The sequence below is a fragment of the Schistocerca gregaria genome, chromosome 8 (assembly GCF_023897955.1).
Source record: "Schistocerca gregaria isolate iqSchGreg1 chromosome 8, iqSchGreg1.2, whole genome shotgun sequence".
Lineage (NCBI taxonomy): Eukaryota > Metazoa > Arthropoda > Insecta > Orthoptera > Acrididae > Schistocerca > Schistocerca gregaria.
Window position 1 is genome coordinate 164,260,287 of NC_064927.1, and position 21,673 is coordinate 164,281,959.

Here is a 21,673-nt window from a genome sequence, read left to right on the forward strand (position 1 = left end):
GACAAGAGACCAGCAATGGTAGTGCAGCAGTTCTGCAGGTCAGTTCAAAAGCGAGAGTTGAGATGCATTCACTTCACAAGTAGAAAATGAGATACATGGAAGAGAAGAATCTACATATAAAATATTAAAGTACTTGAATAGGGATATAAAATATACTATAGACATTAAGTAATTAGTTACAATGGTTAGTTTACTATGAGAAGTTTTGGACAAAAGAGTTCTAAAGTAAATGAAATGGGTAAAGAAAAAATTGTAACATCTGAAGACAATGAAGTATAGACGGAATATAAATGACAAAAAAATGGGAAATAGGAAGACATCACGAATGTGGAATATAGGTTCTTTGTCTTCATCAACAAATGTTGGACAAGGAAAGAATTACGGAGGAACCATACTAACACCTGTGTTCAAGAAAGAAGATAAAAAAACCTGTGAGAATTATAGTGGCACCAGTTGGGTACCAGGCATTGCTCAGATATGAATTCAATCCAGTCTTTCTATTAGTCCATTTATCTGCACTCCTCCTCCCCACTCTCTTCGTCCATCTTCTCCTACCCCCCCCTTTCTCTGTTCATTTCCTCCTCTCCCCTCTCATTCTCTTCATCTCATTTTCCCCCATCGTTCTCTGTCCACCAGCCCCACCCGAATAGGAGGATGGCGTTTCTTACCCCGATAGTATTTCTTTTCAGGTAGCAAGTAACATGTATTCAAAGCCGGTTCGAAATCGATCCAGCGATTTAGGAGTAGTTTTTTTTTACCCATGGTTTCACATGTATGTAACATATTTCACACACATTTGTCGACAAACTTCACCATATTCGCTAGCGAATTTCGCCCTGCAGTTTAGTTTTGACGCAGCTCAATGTTTATGACGTCATATCTCCTGAAGTACGTGTTGCACAATGACACAATTTTGCACGTACATTCAGTAGTATACGTGGATATTGTCCGCAAAACGTGCCGCGAATAGACTTCATAGTAGTGAAGAAATAAAATTAAGCGTCATTTCTGGTGCGGCAGTTTTTCAGTGCGAACAACGAAAATGTACTAAGCAATAAACTTTTTCATCGTATTCCTGGGGGCTGCCAGTGAGAAATAGTTTCATGAAGATGTGATATTCTGTGTTAAGTTTATTGCAAGTCGCTAAGTGCTGTCATTCTCAAATACTGGATAAATACGTCTTTGGGCTAAACTTCTTTTTCACTCCAACTCCCATCCCTTTGATAGGCAGTTCGTTTCACTCACAGAGCACTTCTTACCAGACAGTGAGTGATAAGTGTACCAATTTTGGTTGAAGTCGATGCTGTAGTTTAGGAGGAGATGTGGAACATTCATACATATAAACATGCATATATACTCATATTTTATAATATATATGGATTTCTATCTCAACAATGGACATAAAATATTTTCTGTGATAGATGATAACACAAAAATTTTAGGTAACATCTCTTTGGAGGAAAGAACTGGGTTCAGGACGTCTAGATCGGACAACATATTTGCAATTAGACATCGCAAAAGCTCGTAGAATGTAACAAAGCAACACATCTGCATGTTACTGATTACGTGAAAGCATTTGACAATGTAAATAAGGGATGTTGTGGGAAATACTTGACAAAAGCACTTGTGACGAGTAATTCCACAAACGTCCAAAACTCCGAAATTGCCGTTCCGAAATTGCCGTTGCCAGAAAACCGAACCTAACAGTCAAAACAAGTTTATGCCTGCAACTAGGATGCAGGCACTGACAACATTCTTCACTGATGACCAACTACAGCCGACAGTGAGGGCACTCTTCAAAAAGCCGTTTGAAAATTAAATACATGGCTATTCAAGAAGAAGTAGCAGATATGAAACATTTATTGCTTCCAAACTACAAAAGATGGAAACACAATTCCAACGTTGCTGGAAAGAGAGAAGTTCAAATTTTCATGTGGTCAATGTGAGCATCATGTCTTACACGACAAGTATTGAAAGAGTGACCACACACGAAGAAGCTGGTCTTCCGTTATTGAATTTACAGCTTCAACAATTCGATGTCGTAGCCTTTCAAGAGTATTGGGCATAGGGAGGATAAGAAAGCGGTCTTTTACGTAACCCCACAGATAAAAGACACAGTATGGGAAGTCTGGTGGTCTGGGAGCCCACCGGCGATGAAGTTCATCTTCTGCTGCTCCTCTTCCAATCCAACTTCCTGGAATTGCATAGAAACGCTAGTGTGACTAATTCTCCAGTATGTTTTCAGTATTTTTACTTCTGGTCAAATGTAAATGCCAACACACATAAAATGAATTCAAGGGTAGGTATAGTCTATACGAAATTGTAGCACAAGTACTTGGGGAAGTAAATGCAAATTCTTGAAAAAAGGCGGTGCAAGAGGAAGGAAGGAAGATTACGGTCCCGTCGACATCGAGATCATTAGAGATGGAGCACAACCACGGAATGAATCAAGGAGGGGAAGGAAACCAGCTGTGCCTTTTCAAAGGAACCATCCTGGCATATGCCTGGAGTAATTTAGGGAAATTGTGGAAAATTTAAATCCAGATGGTCGGACCCACATTCGGACTGTCGTCCTCCCAAATGCGAGTCCAGTGCGCTAACCACCCCGCCACCTCACTCGGTGGCGATGCAGTTCTCGAGAATCTCTTTTTGTGTAAATTTAGGGAACTATAGTCGAGGACAGCTGTACGATGATTCTGCCATTAGAGAACTATGGTAGAGGACAGCTGTACGATGATTCTGCCATCACTATCATATAGCTCGCTCAGTGATCTGGAGATTAAGGCAGTGTATGTACGGATAGTAGACAATTGTTTTTTCCACGCTTCATACACGAATGGAATAATGTTGATACGATGCACTGTGCATTGGTTTGAAAAGTATGTTTAGGGTGTATAATAATTAACAATGAAAGTAGACACAGGTAAAAGTACGTGATAATGGAAGAAAAACATGCCAAAAGACATGTATCTGACAACAAACTGCTTGTAAGATAATAATTGAGAATGAATGGTTACATACTTCAGCTGACTGCAGTGAAAAATACAGTCTTAGTTGGTACAAATGACTCTGAAACGTATACTTCCCCATTAAATCCCCATTTAATTGGGCATGTACTCACATCAAAAAAAGTTTTGCATCACCTCGGTTGCTAGAGTACCGGAAACTGTACAGAAAATTGGAATAGAGATCGACATAAACATTGCTAATGAAAACCACGCATTGCATGTTGTATCACCATACAGCGAGACCTTCATAGGTGGCGGTCCAGACTGCTGTAAACATCGATAGCTCCAATACCCTGTAGCACGTCCTCTTGCATTGATGCATGCCTGTATTTGTCGTTTCATACTGTCCACAAATTCATCAAGGAACTGTTGGTCCAGAATGTCCCACTCCTCAGCTGCGATTCGGCGTAGATCCATCAGAGTGGTTGGCGGGTCACGTCGTCGATAAAGAGCCCTTTTGAATCTAACCCAGGCATGTTCGATAGGGTTCATGTCTGGAGAACATGATGGTCACTCTAGTCGAGTGATGTCGTTATCCTGAAGGAAATCATTCACGAGATGTACATGATAGGAGCGCGAATTATCGCCCATGAAGACTAATGCCTCGCCAGTATGCTGCCGATGTGGTTGCACTATCGGTCGGAGGATGGCATTCACGTATCGTACAGCCGTTATGGCGCCTTCCATAAGCACCAGCGGCGTACGTCGGCCCCACATAATACCACCCCAAACCACCAGGGAACCTCCACCTTGCTGCACTCGCTGAACGGTGTGTCTAAGGCGTTCAACCTGAACGGGTTGCCTCCAATCACGTCTCCAACGATTGTCTGGTTGAAGACATATGCGACATTCATCGATGAAGAGAACGTGATGCCAATCCTGAGCGATCCATTCGGCATTTTGTTTGGCCCATCTGTACCGCGCTGCATGGTGTCGTGGTTGCAAAGATGGATCTCGCCATGGACGTCGGGAGTGAAGTTGGGCATCATGCACCCTATTGCACACAGTTCGAGTCGTAAGACGACGTCCTGTGGTTGCACAAAAAGCATTATTTAACATGGTGCCGTTGCTTTCAGGGTTCCTCCGAAGCATAATCGGTAGGTAGCGGTTATCCACTGCAGAAGTAGCCCACGGGCCGTCTGAGAGAGACATGTCATTCACAGTTCTTGTCTCTCTGTATCTCCTCCGTGTCGGAACAACATCGCTTTGGTTCACTCTGAGACGTCTGGACACTTCCTTTGTTGAGAGCCCTTCCTGGTACAAAGTAACAATATGGACGTAATCGAACCGCGGTATTGACTGTATAGGCATGGTTGAACTACAGACAACAAGAGCCGCGTATCTCCTTCCTGGTGCAATGACTGGAACTGATCGGCTGTCGGACCCATCCTTCTGATAGGCGCTGCTCATGCATTATTGTTTACATCTTTGGGAAGGTTTAGTGATCTCTGAACAGTCAAAGGGACTGTGTCTGTGATACAGTATGCACAGTCAACTTCTATCTTCAGGAGTTCTGGGAACAGGGGTGATGCTAAACTTTTTTTGATGTGTGTATTTCCCGCATGGTCTACTTAACAGGGAATGCAGTACTTCTCAGTATGGTACAGGTTATAATCCACTATACCTCCATATTTGTTGAGGGAGGTATTCAAGGTGTCATTATCACAATTGGGCGTCGTTATTCTCTTGTCTCTGCAGTGAGTTACGAAATCTTTCGAACAGTCCCGGAGCACCGAACATGCTCTTGACAAGTATCTACAGTTCACTGCTTCGGTGCTTCTAACTTGTGTATGGTAATGCTACACAATTCACTTTTGAGATAAGCCTAAACACGAGGATCCGGAGTATTGAGCTCAGGAGATCTTTGAGCACAGTATACAATCCCTACTCCACCTGTTTGTCTTGACACATATTGGCGTGTAGTGGTCTTACATCAGCAACAAAATGTGCCGATGCCCCGTATTGCATCTACCACTGCTGTGTGCGTGAGTAGTGGTACAAAGCAATACCATGAGAAGTTACCAGGACACAGGCGCAATCACTCACCCACTGCCTTTTCAGTTCTGAGCAGTCGCTGCAGATGGCGCTAATTGGGATTCCACTGTTCTGCCACGTCAATCAGTGCGTGGTATTCATCTGATTATAGTGTTAACAGCTGCCAGAGGGAGCTCTTTCAAGAGTAAACCACTTTGACCCTACCTAGTATTGGAGTAGTTGGAGATTCTTTTGTATACAGGCACATAAGTCGACACGCCATGGGCACACTTTCCTCCAGTTACGCTATGGAGCACAGTTCCACAAGTTCTGTTCTGAAGACAAAAGACCTGACTTGACAGATGCTACTTATAGAGCAAGAGATACAGTCAGCTACAAGTGTAGTATTTTTAGTCATAGCGTCCTTACCATAGAGACAGCAAAATTATTTGCATTTCATTGCATTAGGTACAGGAACTCAAGTGCCACATATCAAACTGTTATTACAATTAAGTACAATTTTGTGCCATGGCTATCATTAACTGTTATTGATGATTTACTATTGCATCCCTTATTTCTGTTCTAGTGCTGCACTGTCAAGTTGACATTTAATCAGATATACCAGTTTGCATTCTGCCAACTTTCATATAACTACAGTAGAAATACTTTCTCTGCTAATCTGGATGTTTGACATGAACTGATAGTAACATCCAGTTACAATAACACTGAAACCACATTTCCCAACCACAGACCATTCCATACTAAAGTCGGTGGCGGCTGTTAACTACACGTTTGAAATTGCCTGGAAAACGGTTTGTGTGCAGGTTCGTATTTAGTGGAACGTTTCTGCTTCTTTTACAGCACACCTTCATATCAGTCTTAACTATTAATTATGTAACGATGTACACAGGCTGCTTCAGGACGAATAGCAAATACTCATATTTTATGAGGTAGCAGTAAAGAGTAATTCGTATAATATGTTTCATCCTTACAGAGCGGAAGCGCTGTAATAAGTATGTATGAAAAAGCCGCGCGCAGAATAATGGTTCGGTGTGGTCTTGGTGCTCGGTTCCTATTTGACCTAGGGGTGCAATGTTTTTGATTTAGACGGCACCAGCAGATGCTTATACGGCCATTCAAGCGTCTGTCTTACTGTAGCTACGTTACAGTGTATTAAGGAAGGTCTGAACGGTGTACTGGGGCTGGCGTCCAGGCAAATCGATTAATTTCTTTTGCAAAAGATTTTTAATGGGGCTCAAATTAATGGTCAGCTAATAGCATGGTTCATATGTCCACCGTTCGGATTTTACTTGCAAAAAAATTCACCCATAAATAACTGTGGACAGGAGCGAGACTGATGGTTCAAATTTGGTCCACCGATGTATCGGACCATGGTTTAAGACATATTGTAACCGTTTGAAAAAAAATCTTACTTATTTTGGAATTTATGGGTAAAAAAAATTTTTTCTTGGGTTTTGAAGTGCACTATTTCTATACTTTAAACTTGTACGAATAGGTTCAAAGTTTGCACGAAGGTAGATAAATGGAGGAAGTCAAAACGAATTTTTTTAATCCAGTAAATATTCCCCGGTATCGAAATTCATTGGTGTACGGTTCAAATGGCTCTGAGCATTATAGGACTTAACGTCTGAGGTCATCAGCCCCCTAGAATATAGAACTACTTAAACCTGACTAACCTAAGGACATCGCACACATCCATGCCCGAGGCAGGATTCGAGCCTGCGACCGTAGCGGTCGCGCGGTTCCTGACGGTAGCGCCTAGAACCTCTCGGTTACTTCGTCCGGCTAGTTGGTGTAAATTGGGGTTAAACGTACCACGTAAAATTCCTTCTTACGTGAGTTGAATATGCGGAAACGGTTTACAGTGAATCAAATGAATAAAAAATTCATTCTTACGGTAAAACTGAAAACTCGCTTTCAAAAATCTAGCTTCATTCTGATTTTTACGTGCAAAAAAAAAAAAACCAACAAAACACGTGTTTTGTCAGTTTTCATACAGACGTCATTTCTATGTTTAAGACTTGTGCGAGTCGGTGCACATTTTGTAAGGAGGTAGACAAATGCATGTAATTAATAGTCGCCTCGTTGTTTTGAGAAAGCTTTATCCGTTGCCACTATTTAAGCAATATGGTCTTCAAAATAATAAAATACCCACATCGCATCAGTTGTCGGCAGAGTCAACAAAATCTACATCGATGGCCAAGTTATGGCGGTCTACTGTCAAAATTATGGTACAGTAAAAGTTGGGAACCAGAATGAAACATGCTCCTATAATAGCACAAAAATCAAATTTGTCTTGGGCAGAGATAGGCATATAAAAAAAGAAAAGTTGCTTTTCGACTTATCTGTCCGTTTCAAAGTCATTTGAATTAAAACATCTTGACATATTCACGCTCTTTTACGAGTTAACCCTGGTACTCCAGTACACTGACCTCCCTTAGCTGCAAGATGTTTGAACATTGGCATATTGCAGTTTATGAGCTAAAGTCCCTGATCCTGTGTCCAAAATCCAGAAGTTCGCCTGCAACAGTAAACATGATGGCTTGTGTCATGTCATACGACTTGACAACATCATGTATCATGTTACTTTACTTCACATGATGCATTGTATTACATGATATGGGTAGTAATACTAACAAGTAAAATAGCGCGAATATATCCAGATATTTTCATTTAAATGTCTGTGAACTGCCAGACAAGTGAAAAGCTATTTCTCTTCTTTTACATCTCTAACTCTGCCCAGGACATATTCGCATTTTTGTGCTACGATTGGAGCACTTTCCATATGCCCAGTTTTTGTTAATTACAAACATACATCTATTAGAATGTAACCCAAACAAATTCACAAAGGAGACATTAATCAAATGCTAGTCATTACATTTAAAGTTGTATTTTCGTAGTCTCTTGGCAGCACCACATGTTCTATTCTAAGGACGCCTTGGTGCTATTTTTGTTTTATTTTTTTAAAATGAGGTCAGCACATCCTGGAAAACTATCTTCTGGCATTACTGGAAGAGGATTCTTGGTTACAATGATGGGTTATGTCTTCCCAGCACGAAGGGGCAGTAGCAAATTTTAGTCGTCAGATGATACATCACATAAACCTTATGTTCCTGCGAAGATGGACTGGTAGAAATAGTCATATTTCGTGGCCACGGAAGTTACCAAACCGTGGGTGTGGTTGAAAAGTGAAAACTGCAAGGAAAAAGTAACGCAAGAGGCGATTTGATGATTTGGATGATGAACAGTGCTGTTCTCAGGAAACATAGTGTGAAGAGAATTTGAAAGTGGCTTGAAATCGGGGATGTAACTTATGGTAATCAATCATCATCAGAGGTAACAGAAAGTTTTTACTTATAACTTTAAACTCGGTCAGTTCAAGATCAGACTCCCTTATCCAAAATTGATACATTTATCCTTCTCCATCGACCCTGAGAGTTTGTAACATAATCATGGAATCATCTGTCACGACATTCAATCATTTGGAGTCTTCCTTCCGAGGTATGGTGTCAGGTTAATATTAATACCTGATAGGATCTTTGTAGTTTTGCTAATAATTACGTATTCGGTTTGCCTGAAATAGTTTTGAGTCCAAAACCATTGCGATTTTATTACTTTTTTCAAGTAGTGCGTGTAGCTGTGCAAACTTTGTGCCATCAGAAAAGCGTGTATTATTAATCTGCTTTTCATTGAATTATGTACTTATTCCTACGTTTGATGTAGCTTGCCTGAAGATTTCTTCCGAATACATAGGAAAAAACTTTACAAATATTGGTACAATATACCTTCCACGATGCATTTGGCAGTAGCCTCCGAAGTCCACCTGAAAACCTTACAATAACTTTACAGATTTCTCAAAAAACACACATAAAATTTATTACCAATGATGACATGTCATGGTGCACAAGACAGCTAGGAATGTGGGAGTTGGACTTTTTACAGACAGTGGTCTAGCTGTCATTGCACGAATTTTACAGTTTGTCCAACAAATATGTAAAATCTACTACCAATGACAACATCTCATGACGCACGAGACAGCTTGGAATGTGTGACCGGGACTTTTTACAGACAGGGATCTAGCTGTCATTGCACGAATTTTACAGTTTGCCCAATAAACATGTAGAATCTACCATTAATGACATGTCATGACGCACAAGACACCTAGGAGTGTGAGAGTGGGACTTTTTACAGATAGGGAACTAGTCATCAATGCACGAATTTTACAGCTTTCCCAATAAATATGTAAAATCTACTATCAGTGACGACGTGTCATGATGCACAAGGCAGCTAGGAGTGTGAGAGTGGGGCTTTTTACAGACAGGGACCTAGCCATCACTGCACAAATTTTACACCTTGCCCAATACATACGTAAAATCTACTATCTGTGACGACATGTCATGACGCACAAGACAGCTAGGAGTGTGAGAGTGGGGCTTTTTGCACGAATTTTACAGTTTGCCCTTTACATATGTAAAAAGTGTTACCGATGACTATACTTCATCATACACAGTAAATAAGAAAGCAGGGTGACGGGTGGGCCTTTTCAGACACAGGCGCCTAGCGGTCGCGTTTGAGATCGTGTAGCGAGGGCCCACACTTGGCATCCATGCGCAGCAGAGTGAAGGGCTGGTACGACGACGGTCCATGTGTTACCTCGCGCAAACCCTGCTCCCTCTGCTGCAGCAGCCTGAGCGCCGTCGCTATGCGCTTCTCTTGAATGTAGTATGCCTTGCGCACCTTGTCCAGCTCATCCTTTGCCACCTGCAGTTGCTGGCGCACCTCCTGTAAGCAAGTACAGCAGTTCAGTGACATATCCCCGGCAACACTACGGAATCGTTGTCTTAGCCGGTAGGGACATTGACGGCGGTATTTGGAATAGCAAGGGTTCTTTGTCCATTTTGCCGATCGGCGTGATCTTCACGACAAGCAGCTAAAGGAGTTCACTACAATACCTCCACTAGTCCTTTTGCTGAAATCAGAAGTTACTCGCTCTTGAGACAAAACTGTGTTTAATCGTACCAGGGGCGAACAATAAGTAAAGCAATACATTTTTTTTCCTGCAAGCAGGTTGGTTTTATTCAGGTTTCGAATACACGATGTTATTCGCCATCCTTTTGGCTACAGAACCCTGTTTTCAGCATAATCTCTGTTCAGTGCGACGACCTTACGCTGCCTTACATGGAAGACCAGTGTGCCCGCACGGTCGACTTCGGAACCTACGTCTTCCAGCATCAATAACATCCCCATGGTCCACGTACTGCTTCCGCGGACTGAATCCTACATTGGGCCAGGCACATGAAACTCAAAAAGGGTGAGATCAGGGCTGTAGGTTAGATAAGGAAGAATAGTTCAATGAAATTTCGTGAGCTGCTCAGACTTGTGTGCGGCCTTGCGTTGTCATGGAGAGGAAGAAGTTAGTTTGCGTTTTTCTGGCGGCGAACGTGCTGACGTCGTTTCTTCAGTGACCTGAGGGAGTACAATACACTTCAGAGTTGTATTGTATTGTATGTTAACCGGGGCCTAGAAACGACGGAGAGGCTCCGTCCCCACCGCCGCCACAGTGGTCCACAACGCCACGACGACTACCGCTGTCCACTTCACCCCTCCGCCGCCTCACACCGAACTCAGGGTTATTGTGCTGTTCGGCCCCCCGATATTTGCGTAGTAGAGTAATGGTGGTGTACGTGTATGTTGAGAAGTTGTTTGCGCAGCAATCGCCGACATAGTGTACCTGAAGCGGAATAAGGGGACCTAGCCCGCATTTTCCGAGGCAGATGGAAAACCGCCTAAAAACCATCCACAGACTGGCCGGATCACTGGACCTCGACACAAGTCCACCAGGCGGATCAGTGCCGAGGACCAGGCGCTCCTTCCCGCCCGGAAAGCCGTGCGTTAGACCTGACGGCTAAACAGGTGGGCCACACTTCAGAGTTGATCGTCGATCAGTTTGAATGAGAATATTCAGACCTTCAAAGCTTGGCGAATCACAGCTCTGTGCAGCTGGCCGGCTCACGGGAAATCGAACAGGTTGGTGCAACCTTGATGAGTTGATGACAGCCGGCCGGAGTGGCCGAGCGGTCCTAGGCGCTACAGTCTGGAACCGCGCAACCGCTACGGTCGCAGGTTCGAATCCTGCCTCGGGCATGGATGTGTGTGATGTCCTTAGGTTATTTGGGTTTAAGTAGTTCTAAGTTCTAGGAGACTGATGACCTCAGAAGTTAAGTCCCGTAGTGCTCAGAGCCATTTGAACCATTTTTTGAGTTGATGACAGACGCCTCGCCAAACGACTCGTCGTGCTTTTGTTGACTGCGAGGTCTTCTTAGACATTGTGAAGGCATCTGTGAATATCTGCGATGCTCTGGTTTTCCGCCAAAGGAAAGTCAATGAGAGCTCTATGCTTGGAGCACACCTCCGTTACAATCGCCATTTTGAGATCTACGTTAGATATAGTGATGCCAGATATCAGAACCTTACGAAGGCAATATTCCACGATGTCCAACACCAAATTCCACATTTTTCCAATTGAAATTGGCCGAGAAAAAATGTGTTGCGTTACTTATGGCACACCCCTTGTACTTCGTTGACACTTACGTGTTGTAACATTATGACGATTCAAAGCAACAGCGCATTGAATGTTCAGTTACAAAAAAAGAACACATCCCCCTTTCTTACAATTAAGTGCCAGGTAATGATACACTGGTGGTAAAACCCTTCAGGCGATCCGAAGATGTAATATAATTTAGTTGAAAGACGTTTGTGCTCACTTTGCTCTCTTGATTTTAAACGTGTAGTTAAGGAGTCGAAGGAAGTAGGTTTGAAACCTCCAGTATGCTAATATTTTCTTCCATCTTCACATTTGTTACAGATTCTGGGACTTTCTTATTAAAGAAAGAAATTTTTTTTCCAATATTCGGTGTTATTTACATATAAGAACACGCTCTTTCAGGAAAGAGTTTTGTTTTTTTCGATTTTTTAATTTAAGTCTGACTGAAAAGCGTAAGATTTTCTGCTCCAAGTGAAACGATCGGCAATGACATTTGTGTTCTTGTTTGTTACAAGTATTTGGCCGTTTCTTCCAACTACGTCGCGATTTCTGAGGGGTAGTTAGGCAGGAACCTAAGAGTACAAACATTTATATTCTTGCTTATCACAAACATTTAGCTGTATTGACATTGTTTTGTAAATTCAGCGGTCGAGACAAAGATTGCAAGACACCTTGAGCGAGGACATCACGTGACTGATTTCAGCCGAAGGGCACTGTAGCACACTCATTTCAGTTGCTCGTGTCTTTACGTGGCTGTAGTTTGGGAGAGAGAAGGCGAATACACTTTGTATACCTTGGCGGAAGTTTCCAAAAATGACTCATGCTACCTGGCCTGATGACCAAGAACATGTAATAAATAAAGGGAGCTGTCATGACATCACAAACTCAAAGCCGACGTCCGCCATGTCAGTTGCTCCAAACATTACATTACTTCTTTGACTGTCGATTCGTGGAAATGTTTTGATAAAAAATGCTAGCTTGCGTCACCTACAGTTATGGTAATCAGTATGATTAGAGTTTAAAATGTACAGGAATCACATTTCATTCGTAATTGGACTCTTGTAAGCCAGATCTTTTTATGTGCATGAATCTTAGTTGCACTTTCTAATTTAACTGTAATGGTTTTATTTATCTCATTTGATTTTAGATTTCCAGTCTGTCCAACTCGAAAATCTCTGGCTCCACTCTGTGAGAAGAAAAAACTGAAAACCTAACAAACATAGTAAACTACACTCTTAGTATTTTGAGGAAGAGAACTTAAAGCGACCAGCAGTTTCGTCAGTCTGTATTAAGTAAAAGGCTGGATTCTGGAAACAGCAATATCACATCATATGTTTCTTCTTTTTTATTGAAACGTATATTTAGACAATAGATGGCTATGCGAAGTTCACTCACTTAGGAATATTAGGAATTCAGAAACATTTATTATTGAATGAAGAGACTAGGTTATTTATTCACACTTTTAGACACCGTTACATAGGAGAAGTACCTTGACGGCTTCACACATAAGTAGATATTGACAAAAAATTCGCTTTCGTGTCCATAGCTCTAGTCCGATGTATGTTTATTCACAGTTATTGTAAATACTATCTTAAGAATTTTATGTAAGCCTACGTAACTATGACAAAATCATGGTTTTTATAGTTTAAGCCACGAATTGATAAGTTAAGAAGTTAAGATGTTCATCTTTGCTTGATTCTAATATTTGGGATTAGTTGTGTACTAAAGAATGGGTTTATAACCCAAAACCTAGGTCATACAGTAATATGTATGTAAACCAAGACTGGAGACGTGTTTTGTTTAATTGATATAATATACAATGTTTCACCAAGAACCCACTGTTGAATCAATTAAAATGATTAAGAATGGAAGCCGAGCAAAGTTAACTCTGCTTTGTAGACGAATCCTAACCGAGACAGCGTAAGACTCTCAACATATTTGGTTAATAAACAGTGCCTAGATTACGAGCTAATCCCAAAATACGCTACCATCAAGTTCAAAGATAACTGTGCTTCTGAATGACATGTGAAGAAGACAGTAGAACAACTATTAAGAAAGAATGAGAAGTCGAGTTGGTTGTCAGGGATCTGGTAACGTGAGTATGCGCTTAAAATTAGTATATATAGTACTTCCTCACATGCTATAGCTATGTGACGTTATCTTGTGGGACAACACAGAGAAACAGCTTCAGATGTCATTTATAATACGTTTTCCAGTCAGAAGAAGAAATTAGAACAGTTATTGTCGTCGAAGATGACAAAATAGGCAGTCCAGTCAGAAAATAGAATTGTGAACTTATCATGGTTAGCATTGTCAGCACAAGAAGAAACGCCTGTGAAGTCGTGACAAAAGCTGAAGTGTTAGACCAAATAAGCAGATCTAGAATTAGTCCTATATAAAGATATAGTTATGAAAGCACAGCGTGCACAAGAAATTAACCAGGCACAGCAGGCAAAACAACTGTTACGTAAGAAGAAAAACTAATTCTTAGTCATGGAGGATCGGTTGGTTGATATGGAGGAGGGGACCAAATAGCGACGTCATTGGTCCCATCGAATTAGGGAAGGATGGGGAAGGAAGTCGGCGGCGCCCTTTCAAAGGAGCCATCCCGGCATTTGCCTGGAGCAATTTAGGGGAATCGTGGAAAACCTAAGTCAGGATGTCCGGACGCTGGTCTGAACCGTCGCCCTCCCGAATGCGAGTCCAGTGTGCTAACCACTGTGCCACCTCGCTCGGTATTCATGAAGGAACTTAAAACTAGGATTGAAGCAGTAACGTGATTTTGGCAAAAGCGGATAAGGTAGGGACTTGAGTACCGTTAAAGAAAATGTGTTACTCAGGCAAAGTAGATGAATTTTTACAGACAGGGCAGCTACAAAAACCACAGAAAGCTCCAACAGCTAAATGCTTTGATCAGCTTAAGCAGTTAGTATACAAGTGATCCAACATTTTTTTCTGAATATATTTGTGAACGTATTCTCCGAATGAATTCTAGGTCTCTACAGCCAAACTCCACAAACCAGGAGTGCTTATCTGACCAGTGGTACCTGCAATGCAGACAACAGTGCAACATCATCACCAGAAAAAAAAACGAAAATTCACAGAGAACAAAGAAAAGTTTAGATTTAGTAAACAGTTAACAGATGTTAATATCCCAACAAATGCAGAATTACTTTCTTTTGATGTGTACAGCTTCTAGAGAAATCCTGGGGAGGATTGTATATGTATTGGCAGAATTATTTCATGTACATAACATTAATCTGGAAGAACAGCTGAGGATAATTAATACAGTGGAATCTTTATAAACCAAAATTATGTCTCATTTCAAGGGAGGTGTTAAAAGCAAGCAGCTGGGCTGGTAATGGGTCCAGCGTCATCAACCTTGGTAACAGAAGTGTTCATGGACAAGTGGGAGGCTGACATTTTTAAGTGTGAACCACTGATACAACCCGTTGTGTACTGGTATAAATTTTTCGATGATATTCACAACTTGTGAAAAGTTCCAGTAGACAACACCAGAAGATAAGAATCATAAATATCACATCACAATGCAGTTATGTGGTTTCACCATTAATTTCCTCTGCATCAGCTTGCAGACAGGAAATACAACCATAAATTTAAATTTTACTGAGAAGACTGCTTTGCTGATGCAAACACCCCAGCTACCTCTCAACATCCTACATTTATAAATAAACAATTTAACCATCATTATTCACAAAATTCTCAATAGTAAGAAGCACGCCAAGTTCTTACTGTCCTCATTGAACAATGTACATAGGTAAAACTTAAAATAGGATAATATATTTTATAGGCGAAGTGTTTTTCTGTGTTTCCCTAGACATTAGATAGGTTTTTTTCGATTTCAGAAGATTAACAACCAGTCATCTTGATGAATAGGGTTCATGAGATTATCTACGAAGAGTCTCATTCTTGCTATATTGGTAAGATGGGGATGTCAGCCTATACTAATTTTACAGCAGACCATAGAAGCTGGTCGTTAAAGAAGGGAGGTTCATCCTCTGTCGAACATTGCTTGAACTAAAACAGCAGAAACAAACCGTAATAGATGCAGAAGTCCTACACATCGAGGAAAGGATGCAGAACTCACTCAAATAAAAACATTTTCAATTAAGAAACAGATTATTTACCCCTTTTAGCCAACGATATAACCTCTACACAGAAGAACCTTGGTGCTTTCATACGTGAGTAGAAAACTACAAAAATTCCCATTCCTACGCACAGCTCTAGTCCGATACACAGAGTCCGCCAGAAAAATGTATACCCTCTTTGTCAGGCTATATCGAGATATCGATATTGTCGTTCGATTTGAGTTACGAGCGTGTTGTCGTATGCTCTTTGGCTCAACAGATGTTAGTACTTTCATCTCGGTACTGAAAAAACAAGACGGCTGGAACACGCTTGACATTCTAGCAACGAAAATGAATTGTGAAATGATTTTTCAAGTTTGATAATGAGGCTGAAGTGCAACGTTAGTGGAGGTGGGAGGTTGAAACGGAACCGCCAACTGCCTTACAAGTGAACACATCACTGAGAACTTTGAATTACATAGAACGATTTGTGATATTCAAAAAGGAAGATCAGCAAGATAGCGTAAAGCTACAACTCCTGCTTCGTCAGCTCTCGTGTTGGAAACGTTTGTTAATTCTCCACAGAAGTGTGCTATGCAATGTGAACGTAAAGTGGGCGTCAGCGGTACAAGTGTACGAAGAATTCTGAAAGCCGCAAAGCGAAAATTTACATTCCACGAATACAGCACACGATTAGTGATCGCCGAATGCAAATTTGAGAATGGTATCAGCAGAAGATAACTGATGACGAACAATTTGTGACGAGGCATAATTTAAACTTAATGGAACCGCGAATCGGCATAACAGTGTGTACTGGGAACCAGAAAATTCATGAAACTTCCTGGCAGATTAAAACTGTGTGCCCGACCAAGACTCGAACTCGGGACCTTTGCCTTCGTGGGCAAGTGCTCTACCAACTGAGCTACCGAAGCACGTCTCACGCCCGGTACTCACAGCTTTACTTCTGCCATTACCTGGTCTCCTACCTTCCAAAAGGCAAAGGTCCCGAGTTTGAGTCTCGGTCGGGCACACAGTTTTAATCTGCCAGGAAGTTTCATATCAGCGCACACTCCGCTGCAGAGTGAAAATCTCATTCTGGCAGAAAATGCATGTTTATGTGGATAAAGCGGTCAATTTCCCAGGGCTTCATTTGTGGGGTGGACTATCATCTAGGGGCTTAGTAGGGCCCTTTTCCTTTGATGCTAGTGTAATTGGAGAAGTGTACCTGGAAACGTCATGCACATCAATTTTTCCAGATATACATGCGCCTTATGGAGCTGATGAATAGGACTTCTATCGACAGGACGGGGCGCCACCACACTACCACCTAGCCGTACGAGCTTTCCTGGATGACAATTTTGTGGGGCATTGGATTGGACAAAGAGGGCCCATTGAGTTCCATCCAGGGTCGCCACGTCTAACATCTATGGACTTTTCTTTGTGGGGAACTGTGAAAGATAATGTCTATAGACGTAAACCACGCACGCAGGATGAACTTCGCCAGAAGATTACAGCGCCATGTGCAGCGATCGCCATTGGAACGTTGACTGACGTAGTTGCGACGACCGCTCGTCGTTCTAAAATGTACTTATGACCGGAAACCTGGTTAGTACAGTAATAAGTTTGCAAAACAAGGCGTAAAAAGTGTTTTGTTTAGTTAATACAACGTACAGTGTTTCGCAAAGAATCTACAATTGTAGCAATTACAATGGCAACAAATAAGTTACATTAATGAGACCAAATTCGACATCTTCTGAAAAATTCTGAAAATGCCTTATTGACACAGTGTAGTGCAGAAAGTACAGTAACGTTTAGTATTTAAAACAAATGCATTATTCACACGCGAGAAATTAATTCCAAGAGGCAATCGTAAACCTTAGTGTACTGTTGTTTTGGGGCATGTAACATGGCGCGGCCGGCTACAACGCAACGTTCAACGTACGTCTGTAGTCCCATCTACCTTGTTATATCTCCATGCTAAAGTCACAACCGCATACCTGCCATGCATGACAATGGCCTGCCTTGTATGACAATACGTAAGTCGCTCGCTTGCGCACAGTCTGCGAAACTGCGTTGTGTGCAGGTACAATGCGCTCCCTTTGCCCTCCACTGCGTCTTGCGTTGTGCTGTGACGTAGCGAAAGGTCTTGTTTCTTTAGCGTCAGTGAAGCTCGTCGGCGAGGTAAGGAGTGGTGGGGACCGGGTGTCGTTCACTCACTTTTGTCACGTGGATGCTGTGCGCTAGCAGAATAGTACAGCCAGAGAGAGTAGGCGTGGTCTTGTGGTACTACGGCAGAGGACATTTTCAGTCCTTGTACATAGAGTCGTACAGAGTCAAGTTGTGAGCGAAGTGATGGAAGCATGCTGGGCTGAAATCCTAACATTCAACGGTCAGACAGCCAGGTCATATTGAAGGCTGCTGCCGAGACCGTAGAAATGGCAAATGCAGACTGTCAACATGAAACTCAGTGATACTCAAATGCAATTAAAAAACCCATGAGAAGCCGACACTTACGGCTTTCGGCATCCTGTAAAGCAAATGTGGATTATTTTCTAAAAAACTCATTTTGCTTTGCTTCAGTTGCTACATAATTGCCAGAAATGACTGCACCTCAAGATAGAGCCCAATGAGATGTGTGCGTAAATGAAATACTCATTTTCTGTGTAAAGAAATTTCCAGTGTTGATTTCAAGGGAATCGACCAGATATTAAAGTAATTAAGGTTTGGCATGGCATGTTTCTACCCACTTGGAGTGTAAAGAGACAGGTTCTGGCAAAAAACGCACGCCTGATGAAATGTTAAATATTAGTTGTTAGTTGCGTATCATGTTTATTTCCCATGTTACAGACATTGATTTTCTGTGATGACGATCTGCATCTACGACAGCCTGGTACCGCACTAGAGTCTGCTCTACTGCTGCCTGAAGCATCTGAGGTCGGATGTTGGCAACCTCCTCCACTGTGCTGATCTTCAACCTCCAACGTGTGTTAGTGTGTCGTCGATACACTCTCTATTTGAAGTAAATCCACAACGAGAAATGAGATGGAGTCAAATCTGGTGATTTTTATGGCCATGCAGTTTGTAACGACCGGCCAATGATTCGGTTTTCGCCAAACGTATTGCGGAATAGCCTAGTGACCTCAGGTGCAGTGTAACGTGGAGCTGCATCGTCCATGGAAATAGCTGAGTCCAAAGCACCTGTCTTCCGTAGAGCAAGGATCACATGTTAGCGAAACAGATCACAGTAACTTGTGCCGTTCATGTTGAATGTCCTTGGTCCTTGTGATCCGAATTCTTCAAAGCAAATTGGACAATTACTGAACTGTGCATGAAGCCACACAGTATAGTGACGTCTTCACTATACAGGGGAACGCCATGAAAGTTCGTTGCGACATTTGTGTGTTCTCTACCCCAGAGAGCGTAAAGTACAGTGAGGTGACAAAAGACATGGGATAGCGACATGGACTTATCGAGATGGCAGTGGTATTGCGTACACAAGGTACAAAACAGAAGTGTATTGGCGGAGCTGTCATTTGTACTCAGGAGATTCATATGAATAAGTTTCGACGTGATTGTTATCGCACTACGGGAATTAATAGACTTTGAATGCGGAACAGTAGTTGGAGCTAGACGCACGGGACTTTCCATTTCGCAAATGGTTAGGGAAGTCAATATTCCGACACTCTGGAGTGTCAAAAGTGTGCCGAGAACGCCAATTTTCAGGCATTACCTCGCAGCACGGACAATACAGTGGCTGATGGCCTTCACTTAACGACCGAGAGCAATGGCGTTTGCAAATTGGAAATTTGTGGTAAGTTCCTATGGAACCAAGCTGCTGAGGTCATCGGTCCCTAGACTTACATACTACTTCATCCAACTTAAACTAACTTACGCTAAGGACAAAACACACACACACACACACACACACACACATGTCCGAGGAAGAACTTGAACCTCTGTCGAAAGAGGGGGGAGGGGGGTACCCCGAATGGTGTGGATTTTGTGTAGAGTTGTCAGTGCTAACAGACAAACAATACTGCATGAGATTGGTGGTGATTCCATAATGGCGTGATCTGTTGTTAGATGGAAAGGACTGGCTCCTCTGCATGTTTGGCTGCTTGTAGACCATTTGCAGCCACTCATGGACGTTGCGTTCCCTAACAACGTTGGAACTTTTATGCGTACAATGTCCCATGTCACCACGCCACGGTTGTTTCCAATTGGACTGAAGAACACTCTGAAAAATTTGTGCGAATGGTTTGGCCGCCTAGATCACCCGACATGAATGGAGAAGTCAGTTGACGCCTGACATGAGTCGAGAAGTCAGTTTATACCAAAATCCTGCACCTGTAACACTTTTGCCATTACGGAGGCTGTAGAGGCAGCATGGCTCAATAGTTCTTCAGGAGACTTCCAATAACTTGTTGAACCCATGCCACGTCGAGTTGCTGCTCTCCGCCGTCCAACACGATATTAAGAGGTATTCCGTGAATTTGGTCATCTCAGTGTCTGTTTCACCACTACATAAAATGTTCCAAGGCCACAGGTCATCAACTTCAACCCTTCCAAGAAACGTAAGAGCAAAGTCACGTGTATAAAGTTGGTGAGTAATGTGAAATTTGTATAGCTATCATTTCACAATTTTTCGCAGCACTTTTCGAACTGTGGAACATGGAATGTTCAGCTATCATGACACAGCTCGTCCACTTCCAGCATTCTCAGCCATGGGAACAGTAACTTTTACAATTTGTGCCGCAACTGACCGTCGGCGTCTCCTAGGAGCAATTTCCAAATTTCGGATTTTCGAATCATGTTCTTCAACCCCGATGCTCAAAGAGGACCTCTCCGTATTCCTTTAATGTGTCGACATTCACGAAGAGCTGCTATTGTTTTGATAAAAGACCTCCTCATATTGTCCAGAACAATCTTTTCTGTCTGCAAAAGTAATGGACACTGCTCTTGTGTTTCAACTCTAATCCCCAAATGGTTCAAATGGCTCTGAGTACTATGGGACTTAACAGCTGAGGTCATCAGTCCCCTCGACTTAGAACTACTTAAAAGGAAATCACACACATCCATGCCCGAGGCAGGATTCGAACTCGCGACCGTAGCAGCAGCGCGGTTCCGGACTGAAGGGCCTAGAACCCTTCGGCCACAACGGCCTCTACTCCCCACGCTAGTACTGGTGTCTAACAGGAAGTTATGACACTAACGCAAATCCAGCAGCGGACAGTCTGAACATGAATCTTATAAATTTGGGTAGCCATACGATAAATACACTCCTGGAAATGGAAAAAAGAACACATTGACACCGGTGTGTCAGACCCACCATACTTGCTCCGGACACTGCGAGAGGGCTGTACAAGCAATGATCACACGCACGGCACAGCCGACACACCAGGAACCGCGGTGTTGGCCGTCGAATGGCGCTAGCTGCGCAGCATTTGTGCACCGCCGCCGTCAGTGTCAGCCAGTTTGCCGTGGCATACGGAGCTCCATCGCAGTCTTTAACACTGGTAGCATGCCGCGACAGCGTGGACGTGAAACGTATGTGCAGTTGACGGACTTTGAGCGAGGGCGTATAGTGGGCATGCGGGAGGCCGGGTGGAAGTACCGCCGATTTGCTCAACACGTGGGGCGTGAGGTCTCCACAGTACATCGATGTTGTCGCCAGTGGTCGGCGGAAGGTGCACGTGCCAGTCGACCTGGGACCAGACCGCAGCGACGCACGGATGCACGCCAAGACCGTAGGATCCTACGCAGTGCCGTAGGGGACCGCACCGCCACTTCTCAGCAAATTAGGGACGCTGTTGCTCCTGGGGTATCGGCGAGGACCATTCGCAACCGTCTCCATGAAGCTGGGCTACGGTCCCGCACACCGTTAGGCCGTCTTTCGCTCACGCCCCAACATCGTGCAGCCCGCCTCCAGTGGTGTCGCGACAGGCGTGAATGGAGGGACGAATGGAGACGTGTCGTCTTCAGCGATGAGAGTCGCTTCTGCCTTGGTGCCAATGATGGTCGTATGCGTGTTTGGCGCC

At 42.9% G+C, this 21,673-nt stretch overlaps 1 protein-coding gene across 1 annotated transcript in view; it reads right to left on the minus strand.

Moving 5' to 3' along the window:
• Positions 1-9,560: 9,560 nt before the first annotated feature.
• LOC126285091 (golgin subfamily A member 6-like protein 1) overlaps positions 9,561-21,673 on the minus strand; it is a 135,319-nt gene continuing 123,206 nt past the window's right edge. Inside the window, exon 6 of the mRNA XM_049984416.1 lies at positions 9,561-9,785. Within this exon, the coding sequence (XP_049840373.1) occupies positions 9,561-9,785 (225 nt within the window). The remainder of the gene's footprint in view (positions 9,786-21,673) is intronic.